The 17,632-nt window shown below is 45.3% G+C and overlaps 1 protein-coding gene across 1 annotated transcript in view; it reads right to left on the bottom strand.

Moving 5' to 3' along the window:
• The window catches only part of ANTXRL (ANTXR like), a 55,831-nt gene that overhangs the window by 8,476 nt on the left and 29,723 nt on the right, over positions 1-17,632 (bottom strand). Inside the window, exons 13-17 of the mRNA XM_009641891.2 lie at positions 15,954-16,049; positions 14,948-14,986; positions 11,811-11,909; positions 10,382-10,549; positions 9,099-9,179 (exon numbers count right to left, since the gene is read on the bottom strand). Coding sequence (XP_009640186.2) covers positions 9,099-9,179; positions 10,382-10,549; positions 11,811-11,909; positions 14,948-14,986; positions 15,954-16,049 — 483 coding nt within the window. The remainder of the gene's footprint in view (positions 1-9,098; positions 9,180-10,381; positions 10,550-11,810; positions 11,910-14,947; positions 14,987-15,953; positions 16,050-17,632) is intronic.

Here is a 17,632-nt window from a genome sequence, read left to right on the forward strand (position 1 = left end):
CAGGAATGCACAAAACATCACATGTCTTGGACCTTGCTGAGGTTGTGGCTGAAGTAACGCACAGTGCAGATCCGTAACAAAGCCTGTTGATTCTGAGCTCTAAAAAAGCTGAAGTAGCAAAGGGAACAGAAAAAGGTAACCCTGGGCGTAATCAAAAGTTAGGGTCTATCAGGCATACTTTATATTCAGTACTGATCTTGAAGTACAGTCACACCAGACCAAATCCCACCCAAACCTGAGAGAAGTATCTTAACCTTAACCTGCGCTCACAACACACGATTTACAGCCTTCCTCCTTTCTGACAGCTTTTATGGAGGAGGCTCCCACAGTGGAGGAAGTGAGGAGAGCCACTCTCAGGTCATGTCATCTACCCAAGGTTATGCAGCAGTTTCAGGGGGAAGAAATTAAAAAAAAAAAAAAAGAAAAGGTATTCACAAGTTCAGGACTCATGACTCACATCCCTTGTTTTAACCACAGCACCACACATTTCCACACTTGAATGCTGACCAGACTAGAATGTGGTTCAAGAAAAAAAACAACAGTGGTTGGTTTGCAAAAGATTTTTCTCTTTCCTTTGGCATTTTCAGGGAAAAGGAGTTTGCCTTTATCCATCACCTACAATGGGGAGGGCTTTGGAGCATAGCAACAAGAGCAACAAACATTTGCTGGGTGCAACAGGCTTAGCCTTGAGGTATTGGTGGCTTGCTGGCAGAAGCAAATTAGGCCATAAAGGACCATAACTGGTCTTGCTCAAACTGTAATTAAGTGTCATCGTGCTTTCCAGGGTGAGTTATTTGATTGTCTCTTCAGGAGCAAGCTGGGATTATGGTGTGCAGAGAGGAAGAGCACAATGCTCCTTACCCGCCTAGGGTATAGGATAACACTGGAAGCTCAGAGATTTCTGGTGAAAATGGTTATTATTTTTCCTTGCCTCAGCCAAAAACATGAGATCCTGGCCCACCACACAGACAAGCTGCCTCTTTGTTTAGAGTCTGGAGACAAGTACAAGTATCCCCAACCCACCTCCGGGAAACTGGCCCTTAACTGGCTCTGCTGCTACCTAGAGCAAGTAGATGGTAACCCCACAGTTCCCAGGTTCCCTGTGCTTATCTCACAAGGATTTTCTTCTCCTGGGGTGCTGACATATTTACAAAGCACAGAACACCTTTCCTCCCCCAAAAACTCCTGTGTTAAGTTGGATGGAAGAGGTCCTTGGGACACAACCAAAACCCTGAAACTCTCCATCCCATTTCAGGTATGCTATAGAGACCTAACGCTCGATGCAAACACATCCCTGCCATGTTTTCCCTATGCAGTTTGACCAGTCTGTCAAGTACCAGCCCTGCATTTTGCAGTCACTCTTTTCCATGAGCACCCCATTGCCGCCTCTCTCATACAAACTGTTATACACCCTGGCCTCAATTTACCAGAGACAGCAGCCTGTCCCCAGCAGCAGAAAAAACTCAGGTACACCTCCTCTCATTTTTCAAAGCTCTGCTCCACTCAGGGTGCCTGGCCTTTAGCATTGCAAGAAGGGACACTGCTCCTGGTAGGCTTCGCTTCAAAGTTTCTGTATATCCCACACTCCTTGAAGTTATCAGCCAGTAAAAGCCGAGGTGTCTACTCAGGTAACTACATTCCCCAGGAGAAACTCAAAAATGAGGGGAAAAAGGAGGGATATGTTCATGTACCAAAAAAAGGGCAGAAAGATCTTAAAACACTGCAGAAACCACCAGTGTTGCTGCAAAGAGCGCAAAGTGTTTGCAGTCATCTTGTTCCAGGAACATGCTAAAACGGGTATACAAAACTGGAAGATTTTATTTTAACCTGATGTTTATGTTCAAAGCAAGATTAAGTTAAGATTATGACTTAACAGACATAGCTCATAAACTCTTCAGGTTGTGTAGAATCTTTGTGTTACTTGCACAATGGCAGACACAGTGATTTGGGTCTTCTTCTGGTACCACAACACGAACCACAGTAGTTATACAAGAACAGAGGCATCCAGAACTACAGCTCCTCTGTTAGAAAGTAGTGATGCAATACATTTAGATTTTTAGTTATCACTCTGTACATAACTTTAGTATGAATAATAGTAGTAATACATTATCTTACACAGTGTATTTTATTTCTGGAGCTCAAATACCTTCAGAGGAAGGTCACAGCATTACTCATTCTGCAGATGGGGAAGCCAATTCCTGCCCAGTTACCAGAAGTATGTAAGCAGAGCGCTAAGGAAGGCTGGGTAGGTTAATTTCTGGGCTGTTACCCAACTCAGAAGACAACGAGGGATGGACAGCCCTCAGCAATCCAACTGGAACAAGGTAACAGGGGGTTCAGCATTGATCCAGGGGTGCTGCCAGGAAACAAATAAACTTACTGGCTGCAGCACGTCTGTTCATTTGCATGTGCAAATTGTGGGTCTGTACATGCAGGCCTAGTAAGCAACTGCATGTGCGTTTGTGCACTTGCCTTCTCAAAAACAATGTACCCTTCAGTTGTGGGCCTCCTCTTAAGCCCCGAGATAGTCACTTGACTCCAAGCCAGGCCTGCACAGCTTAGACACGCTGTATTTTATGTATGACTGTGAAGCATCAATGAAGTGCTGCCTGGAAAACTGTGGTAACATACAAGAGCCTATCTTCCCAAGGCAGACGTGTCAGAGTTGAAGTTAACAAGGGCCTAAGTCACCAGTTCTTATCCCAAAGTCACATTCCCTACAAAAACCTGAGAATCAGACCTGATGAACCTGTTCCTTTACCATAAATACCAAAGAAATATCAAAGTGGTACACGTGCTTTAAGAGTAACAGAAGAGCCTCCTGTCTACCTAACAGAGTCCACCTATGAAGTGCTCAAAGTACTGTTAGGAAGACGGTCTCACCCTCCTAGAATGTACTGTTTATCTTGCATATCATGGTGGAACTACAGTATGACAGAAGTGAAGTAACTTACATCAGCTACAGCCAGGGTCTCAAAAGTCACATCTCAATATCTTAACCACGAGGCCAACCCTTCTTCATCCTGTTGTGTGTTAAGTGGCACCAGCCCTGAGATTTGTATCCATCCTTCAGAAGAGCCTCTTGTGGTTTTTCTTACTGAACATGCCTCTGGCTTCCAAAGATACAGACAGACTGCTAGCTCCACCCAGGACAGATGGGCAGCATTTATCCCAAAAGCTTATCTGTGAATTCTTCTTCCACATCAGAAATAACATGATCCTGGCACAAGCAAGATGTAATGCCAGTATGTGGGCTTCTTGCAGGACAGGAAATTCATTAGTCACCAACTACATGTTCCAGCTGCAGTGCTCAGCACACCCTGGGAACTGTGCATTAGGACATTGGTCCCACACCAAGGAGCTTTTTCCCCCCGCCCCATACCATGCCTGCAGGAGTGAACCTTACAGGTACTGGTGTCCTTCATAAAAAGAAAACAAAAAAAAAGGTAGTAAAATGGGAGCTACATGTATCACTTTTTCATTGAAAGGGACAAAGTGAGATCATCTACTGTGGCTGGCCACATCCTCGTCTCTGATTTTTCAGCAGCTCATGGTAATTGGCTCCAGAAAGGTTAAGCAAAGGGAGAAAAGCCCCAGAACCAGGCAGCAGTCCCTGATGAATACAGTCTGAAGGAGCTCAGGGCTGCTTTTCCAGCACCTCCTGTAGCTCCGCCAATTACTGCTTACAACACATCTTCAAGCAAGTGGCAGGGAAGCCTATTAAAGGCCATTACTTGGCCTTGAAAAGAAGTAATTACAAGGAGCTCCAAATAGCACTGGTACAGGGGCAGCTCGCATGGAGAGACAGGCAGGTGCTGCCATCCCTGTGGGCTGCTTTCAAACTGCTGACCACCGGTAGGCAGCAGCCAGAAATTAATTACTTGTCATTAATAATCCATAGGCTTGGTGTTGCACCATTCACCTGAGGAGTCCCCAGTGCCTGGCAGGATTAACTAAATCTCACAGCTGTAAGGAAGGTAAATACCGTGCTCCCATGATTACTTTGCAGCTGGGAAAACTAAGGCATATAGAGGTCATGGTCAGCATTACAAGGAATCACTCAAAATTAGAGGGTAATTAGAATCGTAGAATCATAGAATGTTTTGGGTTGGAAGGGACCCCTAGAGGTCATCTAGTCCAACCCCTCTGCAGGGAGCAGGGACACCTCTAAGTAGAACAGGTTGCTCAGAGCCCCGTCCAACCTGGCCTTCAATGTTTCCACGGTTGGGGCCTCCACCACCACTCTGGGCAACCCATTCCAGTGTTTCACCACCCTCACTGTAAAGAATTTCTTCCTTACATCCAGTCTAAACCTACCCTGTTTTAGCTTAAAGCCATTACCCCTTGTCCTCTCCTTAGGCCTTCTGAGCTTTAATAAACCTATCAGCTTAAGTGATCACTTTGAAAGGGATGCACAGAATAAGGAACCCAAACACTCCTGGTCTCATTTCAGAGGCTGCTGTTTAAAATTCCAGCGGCTGTGTCTTGTTCAAAATCATGCAGTAACTCAAGGGTGAGAACCTGACAGGACCCAGAAGGTCCTGGCTTCCAGTATGAGCAGCAGCTCAGTTTGTGAAATTTTTGGCCACACAGCAGCCTTTTTACCTTCAGTTTTATGGAATGAAGGAGAAAAAAAGGCTTTCAGATTTTTGTACAACAGCCTGCTTCTAGTCCCTTTCCCCAGGAAAGGGCTTTGCATGTACAAACCACAGGGTAGTACTGCTAAAGCATTCCTTTTTTCCAAGTCCCATGAGTACACGAGGTGACAAAAAAAATCCAGTCTACACTGTCACTCTGTTGCAGGTAATTTTCAGTGACAAAAATGAGATCACTTTCCAAAGCTTTAAAATAAACAAGAGCAATTCTGGCTGGGGGGAAAATGTAGTCTTTTTTTCAGTTGAGGTTTTTGGTAAACCGAGCCTCTGAGAATTTCCTGTGACAGTATGTGCTGAAATGCAAAATGGAATGGATTTGCTGAAAGCAGCAACTAAGCAGACCATTTGAAAGAAGCAGCTCACCTTCCTCTCTGCACATATTGGGGCTTTTAACATTTACTTGCTGGTGTTGGTAACAGCCCCACTTTTGATCTATGAGGCCAAGGAGAAGAGCTTGAAAGTTCCCTTTTGCAGAGACAACCTGCCCCACCAGCTACTGTGGTTTCTATGAGATACTTCAAGATAGCCAGACATTAATATTTCCCACACTCCAGTCTTCATAGAAGCCCCCTACAAGCTCATAACCAAGCTCAGGAGGACACAACACAGTGACAGGGAAGTCCTTAAGGCAGCCCGAGTATCCGGAGCAGCACATGGCTCCCCAGGCCCTGTGGCCACTCTGATGTGCTCCCTGGTGCGGCGCGAGCAGCCTCAGAGCTGCCAATCCCTTTCTTGGGTCAAAAGAGTGACTGCTGGTCCTCTAACTCCCAAATTTCTGGGGGAGGAAGGTAAGAATAGAAGCCTAGCTCTAAGGGATCCACCACTGCAGCCTGTGAAGGCTTCACCTTTGTACACGACTGCAAGGAAGCAAGCCCAGCAATCCGCAGCAGAGCCGCTAGCTCTTTTTCTTCTCTTCGCTCCTCTGCTGCTGCTGTCTGAGAGCTCAGCAAAAATCCATCCCACAAATAGCAGCCTGTCTGCTAATGATGGGGTTGAGCTAGGCATGTTTACCCCTTGCTGGCCCATCCTGGTGCAACAGAAGCTCCTGCTAGGGGTGACCAGGAGAAGTCAAGTGGCGGTGTCCTGTGACCCTTTACTGAGGTACTTGCCAAACTAATAACCAATTTTTGCAGTGGAGCCGTGATATCACCTTGAATGGAGACCAAGAGGAGGAGCCATCTGCAGAGCCAAGCCAAACACCGTGGGCACAGCTCCCAGGAGAAGAGGCATCAGAGCTTATGCTTGGCTGATTTTCTTTAAATAGGCAGTTCCGAAAAAAAGCCTGTGATTTTCACAGCCAGTCCTATTAATACAATCCTGTCTAATATTGATGGGTCATCCATCCTGAGATCCTTTTACTTGGTAAGTCCATGGAAGGCAAGAGCCAGGGCAGAGGAGCTCTTGGGAGCCTCAGGCCATAACCCAGGGCACGCTGCTGCCAGCAACCAGTTCCTGCAGCGTGCGAAGAACTGGGGAAGAGGCTGGTCACTAGCTCATTGCTCCCAGAGGGCAGGACTGCAGGGCACCAGTCTCTCATATCAAGGGGGGCTTCAGGGAAACAAGGACAGAGAGACAGCAACGAGAGGAAGAAACCATAGAAGGAACTGGAAGAGAATGTCTAGGGCAGGAGTCCAAGGGGAGCACGGGTAAGGAAAAGAGCAGGTGGCTTGGGAAAGTCAACAGGATCATGATGAAAGAAGAAATGAAGATGGATGGGCAGCAGCCCTAGCCACCCAGAGCAAAAGGACAGCAGAAATTTCCTTGCAGCAGTCAGCCCTATATTCCTACGCACATGCTTCAGCCTGAATTTCCACTGCAAGGCTCTCACACATGCTCTGGAATGGGCTTCACCATGTGAAGACTCAGAAAAGTTACAATGAATGTCGTTTTTAACTTCACTTCATGACTGGAGTGGGGGATAAGTCATGACTTGAAACTCTGGGGTAGCAACACTGCCTTCCTCGAACAACCAAGACAACTATAAAATTGAACAAAAAGCCCCAATCTTAAAATCAAACAAATAAAAGCAAACCAAAAACCCCCAAAGAACTCTTTTCCTTGACTTCCCAAATCCCTCAAAACCCCACAAAGCAAAGCAATCCCTCCCTCCAAGATCACCATCATCACCGGCCGCTGGATGATGCAGTCTGGAAGAACATCATGCACCACAGCACGCCCGGCTGCACTTTCATGTCTACTCAAGAGTAAACCAAAATCCACTGAGTGCTGTCAGCACACCCGTGCAGGAGTGACCTTGTCCCCGCCTGGGCTGGGTTGAGCGGGGCTGTGGGCTCGCTCCTGTGGCTGCCGGGCTCGCTCCTGGGGCTGCCCAGCCAGAGGGCCAGGCTCTCCACACTGCCGGTCACTCACAGCACTGACTCAATCTCCCCATTCTGCAGCCACAAAGCCAGTGTGTGTGTGTGTACTTATGGGCACATACATGTATATCTATACGCTCCCCCCCACCAAAAGCCTAATTCACAAGAAGCCAATTCTCCACTGAGGGATTGCTACTAGAAAAGTCAACCAAACAATAAATAATAACCTTGCTCCTTTCTGTGCTAGCTTTCTCGATGAAATACAGGCCTGTGATGTCCTTTTTTTCCCCAGCAGAAGGATGCCCAGTCATTTTCTTGTTTCGCTTTCAATATTCTTCAGCCTTAGCTAATTTCACAGGCCAGGGAACAGAGATGATCCTATTCTTCCACCAAATCTGGCTCAATAGGATTCTTTCCACCCTATTTCCCAGATGTACATTTGATTTTTCTAATGTTCTCCCCGATACAATAATCCTTCAGCTCGCTCTCTTTTACATTGCCTCTTTTGAGCCCCTCGTCCTCCCCGCAGCAGAGCTGGAAGGCGAGGAACTGAGGATCCCTGTTCGGAGCCAGCCCCCTGCATGTTTCTGGGCCGCGCAGGCTAACAGAGGCTCTGTTGTGCTCTGCACTGATAGAAACGCACCAACCGAGGGAGTGAAAGGCGGAGGATAGATGCATATTATACAATGTTAGTGCTATCAAAATACAGCTGGGCCTAAAGAGCCTATTCAGAAGCTCTAGATCGTGCTTAAAAAGTAAATAAGGCGTCTTCAGCACAGCTGCCTTGAAAGTGCAGCTTAGTGAAACAGTTAAGACCGTTTTACAAAGTAGCATAGGAAGCTGAGTTGGTTCTTAGTTTTCTCATGCACCAAAAGCAAAATGGAAGAGACTAAACCGAAGCTGCATGTTTGGTTAATAATGAGACAAACACCGTAACAGTATTTTGCCAAAAGCCAGAGGGATGCAACTTCATTTGCCCTAGATGATGTGCATTGGGGCTACTTTTGAAGTCTGTTATTAGGTGTCAAAGTCACCCAGGCAAACAAGCCCAGCGCAAGGGCCTCTGCACCACTCCTACCCCAGAAAAGCACTTTGTGGCCCCTACTGCTGTAACTCTATAACCCCTTCCCCTGAGAGCAAAGGTGATGAAATGGACTCCGCCAGAGAAATGCCACAGGGGGGAGAAAGAGGCCGTTGTCTCAGCTCAGCCCTCGTGTTCCAGAGTGCCACTGCAGAAAGCCAAATCTGAAGGTGCAACAGCCCAAAGCAGCAGCGCTCAATTCTTACCGAGTTGTCCCCCCCCCCGAACAACGAGATAGCGACAACCACCAGTGGTGCCAGGCTCTCATGGGGAACTTGAGAGCTCTGAACTGAGCTATCGCAAGTGACCCAGGGGCAGCATGCAGACATCTCTGTGGCTCTGAAGAGGCACAAACTCCCTGCTTCCTCCCAGGAGGAACCTACTCCTGACCTACATTTGGCCAATAGACTTTATTTATGGAGGCACGAGATATTTCCTTGTCAAATCCTATATGTAGGCAGAAAGTGTGTCTTTGCAAAGAATTCTACAGGAACTTTATTCTCCATTAACTTTGCTATAATTTGTTTCTTCTCCACCTGCAGAGTTAACAATTTCTCTCATTAATCACATAACTATTATTAAATCTGAGAAACACTTTTATGAAGTTGGATATGAAGGATAATTACTGTTGTAGAACTACTACTGCATATTAAATTCAAAACGAGCAGTCCCCCAGAACCCACAAAGAACCTATGCCTTTGACTTCAACATGTATGCCCATAAAAAGAAAAAGCTAAGAACTTATATGGCTGAGAAAGATCTCATACTACAGTGGCCAGCCAGCTCCTTCCTCAGTCTGCTCAAGTCATCACAGTGGGGACATTGCAGTTGACCTTTTGGGGCAATACTTTTAAACATGCCACAGCAAACATTTTAGCTCATTTTGAAATCTCTGGTTCTTGTGACCAACTTTTAGCCTTAGGGTAAAGTGAAAAGAGCCAAGTTCACAAAAAAAAAGGAGAAGAAAAAGATGGGGTGGTTGGGAGGGAAGAGCATTGCTGCTGCTAACAGAGAAGTGACACACCAGCGTGTTTGACACCTTACCTTATCCCCTGGCTGTGGTCTCATAAGAGACACCTGATCATAACCTCGTCGAACCAAAGCCCACAGTGCATCAAGTTTGCCCTGGAATTACAAAAAAAAAAAAAAAAAAAAAAAAAAAAAAAAAGAAAAAAAAAAAGACATGACCAAGAAATTTGGGGGAAACAACATAAGATTAAGCTACAGGTGTGTTGATCCAGCCTTTCTGTATTAAACTGTTTGCACAAACTTTGCTCCTGTGCCCCTGCCCTCTGTTTACGGCTTATCTGGAGAGCCAGAAAAAGAGACCTCAGCGGAGTAACATGTACCCGATATGCAATGGGCCAAACTCAGCCGGCTTGAAACTCACTGAGGACGACTGTAGTTTAACATGAACAACTGTGCTAAGAGGCACAGCGAGACGGGTGTTACGTTAACAAGAGGCAGAACAAAAAGCACTGTACTGATGTGAGCCAGAGCACAGATAAATAGCCACAAGACTACCTACCCGGGCAGGCCTTAATATTCCCAGGTACTTTCCAGACAATAAATTCAAGCACTGTTAAACTGGTCTGTGAGCATGGTGGGGAGGGGGGACCTTATCCCACAAAGCACTGGTCTGGGACACGGGCACAGGTTTCTGGGATGAGCATGGCATGCTGCTCCCTTGGCCTGCGCCAGCCCTCCAGCTTCCTTCTCTGCAAGCAGAGATAACAGCCCTGCCCTGCCTCAAGGGCTGTGTGAGGATATGTATGTACATTAACAGACAGGGAGACACCAGATACTATAATGACATGGGAGAAATGGGGATGAATGTGTAGAGAGACTGAGCAAGTTGCCCAAAATCAAACGCTACATCTTGTGGCTGAACTAGAGGGGAATAGAGCCAAATCCCAACCCAAGGCCTTAGCCACAGTGCAATCAAAGCAAGGACGGTGCACTTTATCTGATCCTCTTTGTACACTGCCTTGAGATGGCACAAAATAGTATCTGCCTTCCCTAAGAGTCGAGATATCTGCTGTTGCAAACCAGGCTGTGCAAAAGTACCTGAAAAGGAGGTGTGAGCTGAGGGAGGGAAGATCTCTGCTTATGCCCTCCAACACCCTCCACTCTTCCTCAAAAAACTATGGCAACACAGTGCCAGGTGAAATGCATGTTCCAAGAAATGGGCAAAGTTGAGGGTTACTGGCCATTTTTCCAAATAGGCTCTCCCAGCTCTGCCATGAGAAAGGCTGCGCTAAGGAAGTGGGACGTAGGAATATGCATGACATAAGAGACTCGGTAAAACTGGGGGGGAGGCACCTTACCTTGATCGGAGTGTACCATTTCCGCTGGGAAGGTGGTTTTCTCACATGGGGCTTTTTCGGCTTGGGTTCCCACGGCTCATACTCCTGTTCTGGCAACTTAATAATAGCATTTTTGGGTTTCTCTAGTTTTGCTCCTTCCTCTGTTGAGCCCTTATCTCCCCATCGCACCTGAAGTCAGGAGAGCACACTGTAAGTAGAGAGACTTTACCAGTCCCCACCAGCAGGTGGTTTTCACAGACATTCATCTAGTTCCCATCAGATGACTCAGTGCCACCAGACATGAAACCAAGTTTACGAAGGCACCAAACTCCCACTACAATCAGAAATACACATTTACAAGTCAAATAGTCTCACTAAAAAGCCGCTTGAACTACTAGCCCTTGCACCTTCCAGTAACCTAAGGTGTTGCGGGAATTCATGGCAGCCAGGGCAGATTAACCCATTCTCAAGCGACACCTGAAGCACCCTGCCCAGCTGCACCGGGACACGGGTGTAACACGCTTCCCACCGCCTCATGCAAAAAAGCAGGCGGCAGCACCAGCTGAGGGCAGGCGGGCTGCACACCTAGCCCTAAAGCAGCTCCTGCTCAGTTCAAAAGTGAAAAAAGGGTCAGTGCACAAGTATGTGAATGGTTTAAGAGCACCAGCCCTCGATCTTGTGCAGCTGCTACTAAAACCAGTTTCTTCCAAAAGATGGCCTTGCACAGTCACAAGAGGTCAGTAACTTTATCTTCACATACTGTACACTACTTATTTCAAGCTGAAATTCTGATTGCATTGTCTGACTTACCTCAAACGCAAATGTGACGCTGCAATATATGATCCACAGGGTTACTCAGCATCAAGGATAAAATTCTCCCGAGGAAAAATGGTTAAGAATATTAAGATGCAACACTTCAATTACAGACTTGCAGGGACTTGCTGAGAAGCCATTGCTTTCATTCTGTTAGCCCTAGTTTGGTCCAGATCCCCGGCTGGCCTACATTAGGCCACATCCCTCAGCTACTAATTAAATCTAGTGGGAGTTCCTGGTACAACATCCCTAAAAGTCATCACGAGGCCCTCAACTGATACAGGCAAGCAACATTTCCCTGCGTTGTATTATCCATGGTTACGAGCATTGAACTGATTTCACCAACACGGTTATTTACAGGAGTTCGCAGCTGACGACAGCATTTTTCACTGACCCCCTGGAATGTACATGCCATAGGACAGCACAATGCAAATTTCTTTCACAGTAACACCTCACTTTACACATCAAGACTGGCTTGTGCATGAATCCCAGGGCGGGATTTGATTCATTGGCCAATTTCAACGCAGATATGGTTTTGTGCATTACGAGTTAATGCTTAACTGGAAAAAAGGCCACAAACCCAAAAGAAAGAAAAAAATGTAGTGATTTTTACAACACTGAAGAACAAGCCAAATACCTCCATCCTCTTAATCCCACCAACACCTCGACCTCCATAATAAGATGCATCCACAGTTGGCCACTTTTTCTTTGGCAATCCATCTTCATCATCTGATTCCTATGGGAAAGACAAGAGAGATATTACTGCTGTTCTCACATAAACAGCATAAACTATGGAAAACAACTGAACATCCTATGGTTCAATCCTTGGATATCTGGCTTTGTGTGTTATACTCATTTGCTGACAAAAGACAAAAAAGTCTCTTGTCTCTGCAGCTGCAATTTTAACTAGGGAAGCCAAAGAGGATTGCCTATTCTGTGCTCCAGGCAGCTTTTATTTAGTCAAATATGCATTGAGCTTCAAAAAGTCACAACTGACTTGTAAGGGAAGGCAAAGTGGAGATGAATTGTACATTATACTGGCTTGCCACTGTGCCATGCTATGTAGAAAATGCAGCAATCAGTTAGCCCAAAGAAATCATTTATTAATTGCTCTTTTAGAACTTAGTGTCACCTAACAGGGGAAAAAAGCTACCACTGTGAGTTTTCCAACATGTGCATCAGACCCTTTTCTCATGGCAGCTGTAACCAGTTATTCTATGCTGCTTGATTCTTTGTAGAGTCTGGCTCAAGCTGTACAGTTTGGAACCAGGGCTTGGACTGGAGTGTCTCCAAACTGTCAGGAAGCTCAGATCCAGAGTTTTTGACCTGCAATTACAAAGACTGCAGATTATTTTTCTGCAACATGTGAGAGTCTGAATCAGGGTCTTACTTGAGATTCATTGTTCTGTTCTTGCTTAACTAAAAGCTGGCAAATGTTTCTGGTTCGACAACCCTGGGAACACATCTCCAGCTCTATCATCTTGAGCCGACAGAAGTCAGAGGGATTTCTCAGACTCCCTATCATTACACTGAGTCAAGGCAGCTGAAAGTCACATCATGACCCTCTCCAAGTACACACACGTAATCGAGGAAAGGGCCCAACAAGCCTCCCACATGACCATCTTCATTCCTCACACTCCTTAATAAAGACAAATAACTACACCTCATGCCGATATGCAGATGTGTGTGCTACTCTTGGACAGGCCATTCACAGTGCTTTCTTATTTTCATCAGTATGTTTCTATAAACACTACCTGGACTTAGTTTTTACTTAAAAAAAATTTAAATCCAAATACTAGAGAAGGACACAAATGACTGTCATATTACTAGGTGGCATTTTCTCAAAATTGCCCTACATGTTTCTATTGGAATGTAAACAGAATTGAGAGTCCAAAAGCCAGTAACAGCCTTTAAAAAACATGCCTTAGTTAGTTTGTTCGTATTTAACTCTTAGGTTATGCCTTGGAGAAAGGTATTCCCATCAGTTATTCAGTGACATCTGATCTTTCAGCTGTGGTCCATGGGTCAGTTCCTCCAACAAATTCTTTAGTATGGCCAGGCAAGACTAGAGTTGACATTTCCATTAACTATAAGGGGGCTTGGGTTTGATTTTTTTTGGTTTGTTTTTTTGGTCAGGGTGTTTTGTTTTTATCTTAAGTCAGGGAAATAAATATACAAGGAAGGCACTGTGGTTTGGCATTGGGCTGTGGTGGGTTTTTTTTACATCAGTGGTTTTAATTTATTTATATTTGATTTCATTGTGAATTTGAGTACTATATAAAATATCCCGCCTCTTCCATGGAATGTAACACAGATTTCAAGTCTTTATGTCTAACAACCCTTATTACTGGCAAGCCTGACAGTAGCCAGACACAGTTAATAGCAATGGCTGATACTCTTCCAGCTGGTAAAGGATTTATATCAAACATCCCCTACACTGAACACAGTGCAAAGCAACATCAACAGCTACTACATACATTTTGAGAAGGAATGGAAATCTAATGCTTGTGGTTTAGAACAAGTTTTAGATAACTATATTCAGTTTAATAGCAGCAATACCAGACTACATCAGCTAAACGGCAGGTCCCCATACCTAGGGAGGCCAGTGCTAAGTATAATGAAACAACAATCCATCCTGGATAAAGACAAGGCCAAGTAAAGGGATGGATAACATCTGTACTCCCTGTTATTCCTGGAGGCTTACATCAGCTCACAGTCTCTTCAATTGCATTTAAAATCTCTGCTGATCAGAGTAATTGCAAAGCATCTAGGAACTCTGCTGCAGGGGTGCGATGCTCTCCGAAAGCTCCTTCAAACACAGCACGGCTGCAATTGCATGCTTCGTGACAACACTAATCACCCTAAAACCAGCATGATTTTTGGTGCGTATTCTAAAGCTAAATTGTCACAGTACTGGTGCCCAGGACAAGCAACAGAATCACATACACAGTAATGGTGGCCTCTGGCAACCTCAAAACAGCAGCTGTGGTTGCCTCCTGATACTCATGCCAAGTTACAGCAAGTTAGCAGCAAACTGTAAGCTTCTCTTGTGGGTTAGGCAAGTATTTTTCCATCATTTAACTGTCTATGCCTAGGAAAGAAATAAAGGCAGGCATGAGTTTTCTCTGGAGGTACTTTTATTTATTACTAGTATTTTCATGAAATTAGTACAATGAAACTAAGCTGAGGTCAGGGTTGGTGTGTTGGTGTCCCAAAAAAGGCTAAATACAACCTTGCCTCAAACAGCTCACCGCCTAAATGGAGAAAGGCTCAGTGTCCTTCCAAAGGTCACTCGCAGCAGAGCCACAGCCAGGGCAAGCTCTTGTCTCCCTGTCCTGTAGCAAAGCCACAAGAATGTGGCCTTCGCTGCCCTTTCTTCCGCTGCCAGACTTTGTTCCTTACTGCCAATCTGGGCTACGCTGCTGCTGAGGATGACGGCAGCATTACTGGAGGACGGACAGCTTTCAGCACAGCCTGAGAAGCAGAGGTTTGCTTACACACCTGCCTGATGCACAGCAGAAGGAACAAAATACCATAGGAACTGTTGGTCTGTGGACTTCCAAGTTAAGCAACTATTTTCTCTGTGGATAGAAATAATCTTGCTGTATGTATAATAAAGAGGCCAGAAGGCAGAAATAACTGTCCTGACCCAAGAGACTTCCTCTCACAGCCTTCAAGGTGTCATTAGGACACCTACAGGGCTGATGTTCCCGAGCAGCACGATGCGCTGCAGTGGCTGCACACAGCGCAACAGCTCAAAAATAGCACACTTACAGGCTCCGGAGGCGGTGGTGGCGGCGGCTCTTTGATCACCTGGAATATAAAAACAACAGGAGAAATCAGAGATAACGGTGGGGTTCATCCATCTCAATGTTATGTCCTCTCTGCTTTCTTGCTCATATCACAGATGGGTTGCCCTGCTCCATTCCCCCACATTCAATCCTCTCGTTAGCCCCACTGCTTTTCAGCAGGGATAAAATAAATGCAGATGAGAAGCTAAATCATAGAATCATAGAATTGTCTAGGTTGGAAAAGACCTTTAAGATCATCCCGTCCAACCTTTAACCTAACCCTGCCATCCCACCACTAAACCATGTCCCTAAGCACCTCATCTATCCCTCTTTTAAATACCTCCAGGGATGGGGACTCGACCACCTCCCTGGGCAGCCCATTCCAGAGCCTGACAACCCTTTCTGTGAAGAAGTTTTTCCTAATGTCTAGCCTAAACCTGCCCGGCACAACTTCAAACCATTACATTGAACTATCTGATTAGTCAAGAAGTGCCCTATTAAGTAACTCATAGTACATCTCAATATTCCGGTAGTTCTGCCTTAAAAGTGTCATATAATCACCAAACTAGTGCAAAATATTCATTCAGAATCTGTAGCTCCTCAGAATAAAAAAAAAAGAAAGCCCAACTCTTGTCTTTAAAAAGGACTGTAACAGCTTATGCACATATTAGTAAGTCAGATCCATTACACTTTTCTGTAGCAGGTTTCAAAACTTGCTCTAAGGAGTTCTCAATCCCTACAGAAGCTTGGGCCATGTCCACAAGCTCATTTAAACTTCTTATTTAGTGTCAAAATCATGTAGACCTTGCAACATCCAAAACCCCAGACCAGAGAGATTTCAAGCACTTTAAGCAATTTGTTGAATCAGGGACTTACAAACCCGGCAGCATTTTTCTTAAAGAAAGTTAACCATCCAACCAACACTTTAACTCTGTGCTTTTGCAGAGAAGAGATGAAACCCAGTCAAAAGAATAAAAACCTGTACTTACCACTGTGCAGCAAAGGGGCCAGAACCACCACAGAAGAGCCAGAGCCAGCAGCAGAAAGAGAATCAGGAGAGCGATGAAGAGGATGGTCCCAGTCAGCTGCAAACAAGATGATTACTTCTGAGTTACCTGCGCTTGCCACAAACAAGGCAGGAGCCCTGAAGTTACACACTTAGGCTGGGCAAAATGAGCCAGGTCTCCCCTCTTTATGAGGTCTCAGGTAAATTGTGCAATCATTACCATCATCAGGGTCACATCAGTATTTGGTGTGCCAAATCTGTACCTGAAGTTGTGATTCAGGGAAGCACCTCCTGTTTGTGGTGTACATATGTATAATTTGTGTATAAGCTTATGGTATGTTTATAGTTTACGACATTCAAGGGCGTTAAATTCTTATACAATCCATTCCCAAATCTGTGCTGCCAGGTCCCTTAATACTGTCAGAGGGCATTGCAAACTACATGACCACAGACTTCTCAGGTGTGCAGAGTAACCTTTCATGACTAGAGATGCAGAATATGCAAGTGCTGATATTCAAAGAATGGGAACATTGGAGCAAAGACCTTATGGGTAACCGTTTGCATGCCAACATCGCAGAGCAGAACTTACTTCCTCAGCCTCGCAAGCTCCTGAGCCTGCCTGTATTGCTTCTTGACTCAAACTGCACGCACAGCCCCAGCCTGAGTGATTATGCACACGAGTCCTTAATGCTGCTGGCTCTCTGTATGCTTCCTAGGGCTGGTTTGACTATTTTAAATGAGATCATGATCTTAACCAGTTCTGATTCTCACATTCCATCCATTTCTCTGCAGAGAATGGTGGGACTCTGGGGCTGGATAGCTAAGGGTCTACATTCAAAAATCAAAGTTAATTTTTCTTTAAAATTAATAGAATCCCCCCAAAAAAATTCATGTGTTAGCACTTGAAATTAGCTTTTCAGAGCAGCCAGGCAGCCAAAGACTCAGAGCATTTCATGCCAGTGTGTTCAGAAGAGGCATTAACTCTGTGTATTGCTCTGACGACTACAGGAAAGCAGGACTTCGTGTGCCACTTAGCCCCTGCAGAACATACAGAGCACATGGCTTTTTGGAAATTAAACATCTTTTGCAGCCAGGCATCTTTTGCATGCTAGCACACGCTGTTTCCTTGGACTGCACTGGGCTCTGGGGTGAGGTTAAGATTAGCTCTAGTGCTCCAGCCATTTCTTTTATACTGGGAAAAGAAACCTCTTCAATGGTGGATTTTCTGAGTGAGAGGAACAATTGACCTCAACTGACCAGCAACAGAGGTACCAGAGAACAGGCAAAACCTGGCAGCAAACTAGAGAAGAGCCTAGGACTAGGAAGACATGAGAAGAGCTTGAATAAAGCTGTGAATCAGGCTGAGGGAATAGGAGCTGGCTAGAGAGGAAGCCGTAAGAGATTTTCAAAGAAGGATAGGTGGGAGGATAAATGGAAAGAAAGCAAATTCCAAAGACAATTTATGGAGGACAAAGTCCATGAGATCCACCTCATTAAATCTGAAACTACTTGCTGAACTCCCATGACACCAGAAACTGATGCTTAGCCCCTTCTTACAACAGGGGTTCCCTTCACTGTTCCAAGTGGGTTTGTTTTCCCCTCGGACAGCAAAAAGGGCTGAGGGTGAGAAAGACAGTACCAGCTGACAAGAGCTTTGCAAAG

The sequence above is a fragment of the Egretta garzetta genome, unplaced genomic scaffold, assembly GCF_000687185.1.
Source record: "Egretta garzetta isolate BGI_Z169 unplaced genomic scaffold, ASM68718v1 scaffold56, whole genome shotgun sequence".
Taxonomy (NCBI): Eukaryota; Metazoa; Chordata; class Aves; order Pelecaniformes; family Ardeidae; genus Egretta; species Egretta garzetta.